At 47.8% G+C, this 9,149-nt stretch overlaps 1 protein-coding gene across 1 annotated transcript; it reads left to right on the forward strand.

The window, feature by feature from the left end:
- The first annotated feature begins 219 nt into the window (after positions 1-219).
- On the forward strand, positions 220-7,285 carry MTHFR (methylenetetrahydrofolate reductase (NAD(P)H)). Its single transcript, XM_010079057.1, is given in 12 exon segments — positions 220-525; positions 1,171-1,409; positions 1,723-1,833; positions 2,003-2,111; positions 2,113-2,188; positions 2,767-3,017; positions 3,753-3,887; positions 4,199-4,379; positions 4,541-4,723; positions 6,105-6,206; positions 6,457-6,576; positions 7,060-7,285. Coding segments are annotated over 12 exon segments (1,962 nt in total). The 5' UTR covers positions 220-286; the 3' UTR covers positions 7,276-7,285.
- Positions 7,286-9,149: the final 1,864 nt, after the last annotated feature.

A 9,149-nucleotide genomic window follows, 5' to 3' on the forward strand; every position in this document is an offset into this window, starting at 1 on the left:
CAGGCACAGAAGAGGTGCATCAAAGTGGCAAGAAGCCATCTGCTGTGTTAATTCTCTCAGCAGTATCTATACACATGCTTTTTATTGTGTTTTCACCAGATCCCCCACTACAGCTTATAGCAAGGGCTGGCAAAAGGAGCTGCTTGATGATGATAAATACTGGGTCTTCGCACAGACCTCTTTTTCATCTCTTGCCCACCGCAGCCGTAACCACTTCTTGCTGAGATCTGTGTCCTGTCTTGTACCCACTGTGCTCCTCCTGTTCCCCTCCTCCAGAGAGCTCACCATGGTCAATGAGAACCAGCATACCTGCAGTGCCAGTTCCAGCTCCAAGTCTGATGGCAGCAGTAGTGGGAGTGAAAGCTCCAAGGACAGCTCACGCTGCTCCACCCCTGTCCTCGATGCTGACCGTCATGAGCGACTGCGGGAGAAGATGCGTCGACGGCAGGACTCTGGAGACAAGTGGTTCTCCTTGGAGTTCTTCCCTCCACGCACAGCCAATGCTGCTGTCAATCTCATCTCCAGGTGAGGGCTGCAGGGGGGAAGAGGGGAGAGAAGAAGTGTCTTTGGTGGAGGGCTGGGAAATAGCTAATGAGGCAGACTCTGCCTGTGCTCTGTCTGCCCTTCCAGCGAATGAAGCAGGTAAGGGGGCTGTGCTTTCCTGCCAGTGTCAGGTTTACTTTAAAAAGAAGAGCCTGTTCCAACCCAGAGCAGGAGAGAGACAAGTTAGGGGAGCCTTTGTTTCTTCTGTTAGGCACACTTGGGAAAGCAACAGAGACCCAGTCCATTTTTTCATATTTGTGGTCTCTACAGTTAGAGCTTGGAACAGGAGATTGCAGCATAGTCTCCCATCTCAAAAGGAATGGGACTTGCATTGCTGTCTATCAGAAGACATATCAGTCTAATAGGGTTTGCTGGGAGGGAGTTTATTCTGTGGAGAACACTCAAGTTCTCTCTTGTATGCTCTTCCTCATACAGCCTTTCATTCACTTCCTTACTTACATTGGCCACTTACTGAACTCCTAGTTCAGCACTTTTCTTGGTTTTTCCTGCTGCTGTTGTCCAGGCTCTCTCTGCCTGTTGCTGGCATTCCAGCAGTGAGCAAGATATCCCAGGCAAAGAGAAGGGAGTTGGGTACCTGGTAAGCTAACACAGCTCTAAAATCCACAGGTTTGACCGCATGGGAGCTGGTGGTCCACTCTTTATTGATGTGACATGGCACCCTGCAGGGGACCCAGGATCTGACAAGGAAACGTCTTCCATGATTATTGCCAACACCGCAGTCAACTACTGTGGCCTGGAGACCATCCTGCACATGACGTGCTGCAATCAGACCAAGGATGAAATCACAGGGCATCTGCAGAAGGCCAAGCGGCTCGGGTTGAAGAACATCATGGCACTGCGTGGAGGTGAATCCTTTTGCCCCATGATGTGCAGAGCTGAGGTTGGATTGCTATTGTGTTCAATTCCATGGTAAAAATGGAGAAATAAGATTTAGAGGCTCCTTTTACTGCAGGAGTTAAATGTTGAGACTACACTTCACCTGATCCTTTTGTTAGCATTCTCTCCAGTTCAAGGGTTGACAAAAGCAGTCCATGGGTAAAACTGCAAACTTGGAGGCTTCATCTTGTCTTCCTTTTGATAGCAGAAGATTTCTACAGCCCTATCAGATCTGAATCCAGCAAACAGTTGGAGAGAGCTGTGGATTTGTTTTCTTTTCAGATCCTATTGGTGAGGAATGGGAGGAAGAAGTAGATGGCTTCAACTATGCTGTTGACCTGGTTAAGCACATTCGCAATGAATTTGATGATTACTTTGACATCTGTGTGGCAGGTAACTGGCTTTCATTGCAGAGTGTGGGCTAGGGTCTGAGATAGGGAAATCAGCTCAGCAGTCCCTCTCTGGACCTGGGCTGTAAGTGACAGCACAATCAGACTGGCTATTTTCTCATTTCTAGCATGTTGTCTTGACCAGTAGGGTTTCACTTTTTTTCCCTTCAAAGGCTACCCCAAGGGTCATCCTGAAGCAGAGAGCTATGAGGCAGACCTGAGGCACCTGAAGGAGAAGGTCCTTGCTGGCGCAGACTTCATCATTACACAGCTTTTCTTCCGATTTTCTTAAGTTCATGAAGGTCTGTCAAGCCATTGGCATCACCTGCCCCATTATTCCTGGCATCTTCCCCATACAGGTGATAATCCAGTAATCCTGGTTCAGGGAGGGAATGTGAATCCAGGATATTATGTGTTTGTGGGTCACGGCCTGAGAGGTCTGTAAATATCCTCCACAAAATTTCTGGGAAGTGAGGGTGCTAAGCGTGATAAATCTGTAGGTGTTTTGCCAGATTAAACTCTTAGGCATGTAATAATAATCTTAAGAGGTCTTCTGTGCCCATATGGCAAAAAGGGATATAAAGGACTTGGACTAGATGATCTTTCGAGGTCCCTTCCAATCTCTAACATTCTGTGATTCTGTGATTCTGTGCCCATATGGCAAAAAGGGATATAAAGGACAATGGTCTACCAGTCCTGCCCTGTTAGTCTCCACTGTCAGATGCTGGGCTCAGGCAACGGAGTAAAGAAATGGGAAGAAATCACCTATCAATAGGTGAACAGGACTGTGTTACCATCCTAGAGATGGGGCCTAGGAGTAGAATCCAGGAGCCCCAATTCTAAGTCTCCTGCCACAAAATCAAGATCAAGTACCTGTGTTACTGGGATGTCAGAAAAGGGCCTTGGAAAAATGAAAATCCCCTGCATCCTCATCCAGGGCTACCACTCCCTGCGCCAGCTGGTGAAGCTCTCCAAGCTGGAGGTGCCTCAAGAAATCAAAGATGTGATTGAACCCATCAAGGACAATGATGCAGCTATCCGGAACTATGGGGTGGAGCTGGCAGTGTCCATGTGCCGGGAGCTGTTGGATAGCGGCATGGTGCACGGGGTCCATTTTTACACCCTCAATAGGGAAGTGGCTACTACCGAAGTCCTTAAGCGCCTGGGATTGTGGAACGAGGACCCCAGGTGAGCAGAATGTGCTGGCTTCTGCTAGTTCCTCTTTCACATCCATCCCATCTACTGAAGGCTCAAGCAGTGTATGGGCTGGCACCTCTCCTCTGCTGTTTTTTCTTTTTTTTTAGCATCTTTCTGCATTAGAAGTTCACCCTGCAGGTCTCTGACAAAAGCTGGGAGGAACAGAGGGGACAGCTTAAGGAGGAATTTGTTTTAGTCAAGTGGCTTTAAAGTGGCCTGTTCTGGAACTTTAGAAACCCAAACTCTTAAGAGATGCCACTTGGAAGAAACACATTTTTTGAGGTCTGCCAAAGGCTAGGTGCTATGTAAGCTCCCGCTGTGTATTTCTAGGGTTCTCTGCAGTTCCCTGATAAAAGGAATGTGGACTTCTCTCCAAGTCCACAGGCTTCATCAGAGACAAGAGGAAGCAAAGGAAAATGGTTAGCTGCTTTTTCTTCTTGTTAAAACAGCTTTACACACTGCTTTTGACTTACCTCATACACTTTCAGGTGGTCAGTCCTTTACTTAACCATTTAATAGCCACCTACTAAGCATCCTGTGAGGGAACTGAGTGGGAAAAGATTTTATATAATGGAAGGAGAGTTTTCTGTCCTACTTCTTGACAAATAGAACTCTTACCCCCTGTTACTTGCTCTCCCCAGAGACAAAGTTGTCCAGGGGAAGGGCTTCCAGCCTCTAGTGTAAAGTCAGCAGAGGAACTGTGTTAATTCTGCTTCTCCCATGCAGGCGGCCTCTGCCCTGGGCAGTCAGCGCTCACCCCAAGAGAAGAGTTGAAGATGTTCGGCCAATCTTCTGGGCCTCTAGGCCGAAGAGTTACATCTATCGAACTCAAGAATGGGACGATTTTCCCAACGGCCGGTGGTAAGCTGTCAGCCTGCAATGGCAGAGAGGTAGAGGTGTGGTATGAAAGCCTATTCCACGGCTGGTCTCTGTCATTAGTGGGTGTCCTGGGAACACTTTGGGCTTGACAGAACAGGTGGCTTCTTAACAAAGTTGTCCCCAGTTGTTTGGATTTGAATGAGGTGAGGAGAATGGCACCAAGATGTTGAGGCTTTTGGTCTCTAGGTGGATTTTGTTGGATACTTCTCTTCCTGGGTGGATGTCTTTCTGCATCACCAAATCAACTAATCTTCCTCAGTGGCCTGTTAATCCTGTGTCTGCTCCCCTTACAGGGGTAACTCCTCCTCTCCAGCCTTTGGAGAACTGAAGGACTATTACCTCTTCTACCTGAAGAGCAAGTCTCCCCGGGAGGAGCTCCTGAAAATGTGGGGAGAAGAGCTGACTGGAGAGGAAAGCGTCTTTGAGGTGTTCACGTGTTACATCACCGGAGAACCCAATAAGAATGGGCACAAGGTGAGCTGAGGATATCCTGCCCCTTGAACCAAACCTGGGAATTCTGTCCTGAAGCAGGTGTGTTTGAGACCAATAGGGCACTTTGGAGTTCCTTCAACATCCAGATGGTAATGAAAGGGTTGTTAACATCCATTGTGAGCCATCTTTTCTCCTCACGGTAGGTTACCTGTATGCCTTGGAACGATGACCCTCTTGCTACTGAAACCAACCTTCTGAAGGAGCAGCTGGAGAAGGTTAACAGACGAGGAATCCTGACCATCAACTCCCAGCCAAACATCAATGGCAAACCATCCACAGACCCCATAGTAGGCTGGGGGCCCAGCGGGGGTTATGTTTTCCAAAAGGTATAGTACTACGCCAGGCTAGGCAACAAAGAGTTATGACCCAGTTTGGTCTCTGTTAGGAAATGTCCTAGGCTTTCACCCAGATAATCCTTCTGCTTGCTCCTTATCTTAATGCCTTCTTGCTTAGATGGGTCAAAGCTTCTTTGGTGTCTTAAGAGACAGACTTACTTCATAGCTGTTTTCCCCCACCTCAAAACATCTTTTGAACATCTCTAGAGCAGGGCTATGAAGCTTTAGATACAAACAGGTGCCTGCCCACTGCATCTGATCCCATTCAGTGATGCAGGAAGCACCCAGGTTTTTCATAAAATAGGAGTCAATGAAGTAGTATCTCTACCACTCAGCTTCTCATGATAATAACTGGGTGTTTAAAAATTCCCCCATCTGTCCTTCTCTAAGGCAGAGTTCTCCACCAATTGTCCCTGCCTCACAGCACTACTGCTGTGCTGTTCAGACAGCTGCCAGGTTCCTTCTCTGGCCTGCAAGCAGCCTTATCTGCCATGCCAGCCTCCTACTGTCATGCATTTTCAGGCCCTAGAGCCTTGCCACTAATGGCTGCGATAGGAATCTCCCATCAAGGTAAATGCCAGGCAAGTGGCTCATACTAGGAAACAAAGCAGCCTTCTTCAAAAGGGATCCAAACAGCTAAAGCCATGAGACCAGCAGATGGCAAATGCAGTTATGTTTTCAAAGGAAAAAATTCCCTCGAGGTGAGGGGAAATCCATCATCTCACACAATAGCCAGGAAATGGGGGGAGGGGAAGTGGTTGTTGGGAGCAACGAAGCACAGAGCAGCAGTAGATGGAACAGAATTGGGTTGTATAAGCACACAGACAGAATTGTGAACAAAAAGTGAGGACAGGGAATAGTAGAGTGCTTGGGAGAGCCCATCTGAGACCCCTGTCTTCTGCTCCCACCAGACTGGGCTGCCTTGGCAGGACACCAGTGTTCATAGGGGACCATGTAGAACAGGGGTCAAGCTCAGGCCTCTTCCAGGTACTCCACTCTGTCTAGCACAGACTGCTTCCCAGGCACAGCAGTTGAGGCTACGCTGTCTGGAGCTCATTCCAGCCTGTCTGCTTACGTGGGTGCAAAACAGGAAGGCTGTACCTTTCCTGAGCTGGCTGCTCCTGGGCTGTTACCTCCACTCTCCCCAGTTTTCTTTTCCTTTCCCTCCAGCCCTCTTACTAATTTGCTCTGCCCTTTGCTCAAGCCTCCTCTACAGTACATGTTTCCAGGAACAGACATATATGTCTTAAGCTGCCTGGTTTCCAAGCAGCACAGACTGCACAGCTGTTCTCTTGGTTGCCTGTGTGTGTCCCTGCCCTACCATACTCACAGCAAAGGCTCTTCTTTTCTTTCCCCTTCTCCGCCCCTGCAGGCATACCTAGAGTTCTTCGCTTCCAGCGAGATCGTCACCGCACTGCTCAAAGTGCTGAAGAAGTACGAGTTGCGAGTGAACTACCACATTGTCAATGTCAAGGTAGGCTGTTGTTTACAGGACACTTTCCTTTCACCACCTTGGGAGAGAGGCAAATATCAAAGATTCAGATATCACTAGGAATAACGTGGGACAAAGTGGGCTGATGAAGGGAAGGGAAAATGAAACAAGTCAGCTGTGATGTGCAGCAGCTGTCTGATCTCTTAATAAGGAGAGGGTAAATGCATTTGTTCCAACTTACTCAATCCTTCCTCCAGCAGTTGTTTCAGAAAGGTTTTCCTTCCGTTGGCAGGGCCAGAATATCACCAATGCTCCAGATCTGCAACCCAATGCTGTCACCTGGGGCATCTTCCCAGGCAGAGAGATCATCCAGCCCACTGTAGTGGATCCTGTAAGCTTCCTCTTCTGGAAGGTGGGTCCTGCCTCCTGCTGGTTTGCTTTCAGTCCGGATACTTCTTGCAATTGAGTACTGCTGTGATATCAGCTTGCAGAGATCCAGGTATTTCTCCTCCTCTTCTCTCAGTGCAAGAACTTTGCTCTGGCAAGAGCTCTTCACAGACATCCAGTGCCCAGTAACAGGAGGCCTGGAGCCACCACTCGCTGTGCTGGACACAGAACTCTGCGCAGCAGCTCTCACACGCACAGGGGCAGCATTGCACCATGTCCCTGAAACGTGGCTCCTTCCAGCTCTGAATGGCTGTGGTCACGGCACTTCCCACTGCCTGCAAAGCAGGAGGCTCTTTGCTCAGCTCCTGCAATTTTTACTGAGGAAAAATAGGCCACAGGCTGGCTAGGTGTATGTAACACTGGTTGTCCTAAATCAGGCCATATGAAAAGGGAGCTCTCTAACATGTGCATTACACTACTATAATTTTTTTTTTTAATGCATTTGCAGGATGAGGCCTTTGCACTGTGGATCGAGCAATGGGGCAAGCTTTATGAAGAGGAGTCACCCTCTCGCATGATCATCCAGTACATCCATGACAACTACTACTTGGTCAACCTGGTGGACAATGACTTCCCACTTGAAAACTGCCTCTGGCAGGTTGTGGATGATACTTTTGAGCTGTTGAACTCTCCGCAGCGTGAAAATTCCTCTTCTAATCCCTGACTTCCTCCTTCTGTCTACTGACTGCGGGGAAGGAAAAAGCAGCTCCTGTGCTGATGGTGGACCACACACTCCTAAACCCAGTGACCAAGCTCGCTCTCTGATCTACCCACACTACATACTGTTCTTTCCCCACCACACAGGCTCCCTGACCCCTTCTCGCTGAACAATAGCCACAACTACCTGAACCTCTGAGCTGAGGCTCTAGCCTGAGCTTGAAGGCCAGCTCTGCAAGATGAAGAGGTGCTAATCTAATCATGGCTATGTTGAGCACAGTCCAATATGATCAAGGTCAGTGGGATTCTGGTAACTTTCTCATTCCAAAAATGCTGCCTTGAGGGCAGAAACACTCCTGGCAGCAGTGCCTATGCAAGGAGACTATTTCAGCAATTACCAACCCTAAAAAGAATCTCAAGTTGCTTTTACATTGCACTCCTAAGACGTATTTCTTCATAACTGATCATATCAGGCTCTTTTGTACTCACTCCTGAAGAAGGTTTAAATTTTCTCCCTAACTTTCTCCTTTTATTATATTTCCTGTTTTCTTTTTAATAGGTATATGTGAATTTTACTTCTGGATGAGACTAAGAATACTGTATTTCTTAGATTAAGTACAATTAAAATACACAAATACAAATGTCTTTTGTACTAGGCCCTACTCTCGTAAGTAGCAAAGACTCGTGTTGTTTGCAAACTCAGCCTGGCACAAAGGAAAGTTTAAAGAAAACCCCTTGTTTATGGCGCAGTTCTGCCTTCACTTTTCAACAAGTACGGACAAAGCCCCATGGTAGAGCAAAGAAAGCTTAAATTCTATAATTTACCAAAAGCAACCAGCTACAACCTTTTCCTCAGTTCTGCAAGGGCCCAGGAGCTGTGGTGGTCCTTTGCCAGTGCCTGTAGGCAAAGATAGCCTGTCTTTCCTGACCTAATGACTCCTAACAGCATTAGGCCCCACACCATTGAAATAAGGGGTCAGGGGAGCTATGGAGGCTGCTTTGTGTATTTAACAATCTTGCAAAGCTACCACAGGCAAGGAAAACAAGACCTCAGGGCAGCTCCCAGTGGGATTTTGAGATCCCTGCCATGCTGTGAGCATCTCTTTCAAACAAGCAGGGAAGAAAAGCCTTTTCCAAATTCTTCAGACCCTCTCATTACAGCTGTCTGTAACTGGGCTCATATATCCAGGGTAATTACAGGGCATCAATCACAGAAGTAAGTAATGGGAAGGTTGGGGGTCAGACACGCCTGTCTTGCCTCAGCAAAGCTTTTGGTGCTCAGCTGTTCCCAGCAGGTTTCTTCATCCCTAGCCCATTCAGTGTAGAAAGGAACCAGCAGGAAGCAGTCAAGAGGTTGGCCACCCACTGAAAGGCTTAATGAAGAGCTGATGGACCTAAGGGGAGGACGTGGGAGCCATGTGGAATCCCCGCCAGGGCAAAAGCCAAATCTAAAAATAAAGACCTGTGCTCACACCTACCAGGACTGTCCAGACTTTGGAATGAACAGGATGTAGCATTTGCTTGCTCCCCTGCATGACACTAAACTCCTGTCCAGGAAAAAAAGCACTGAGTAAAGGGAGAGCCTACAAGGTGTTTTTCTGAACTTTAATTAGAACTCCAGCAAAATCACGGTCCAGAGGAGGGAATGCAACCTCACAACGAAAGGGAATAACTTCTCAAATTTGTGCCTCTAGGCTATCAGTCCTTTTAAGAGGACCTTTCACAAGGTACCATCTCTTCCTGGGTTGTCCTTTGGCTATCATGCTTCTGACCTGCAGCACTGCTTCTATCACATAAGCAGAGCATTTGCTTTCTTGACTGCGCAGGACCAGCTCTTTGTTGTGACAGCCAGCTCTATCCTCCACATGTCCCAAAATGAGC

Source organism: Pterocles gutturalis, unplaced genomic scaffold, assembly GCF_000699245.1.
Source record: "Pterocles gutturalis isolate BGI_N339 unplaced genomic scaffold, ASM69924v1 scaffold29183, whole genome shotgun sequence".
NCBI classification, from domain to species: Eukaryota; Metazoa; Chordata; class Aves; order Pterocliformes; family Pteroclidae; genus Pterocles; species Pterocles gutturalis.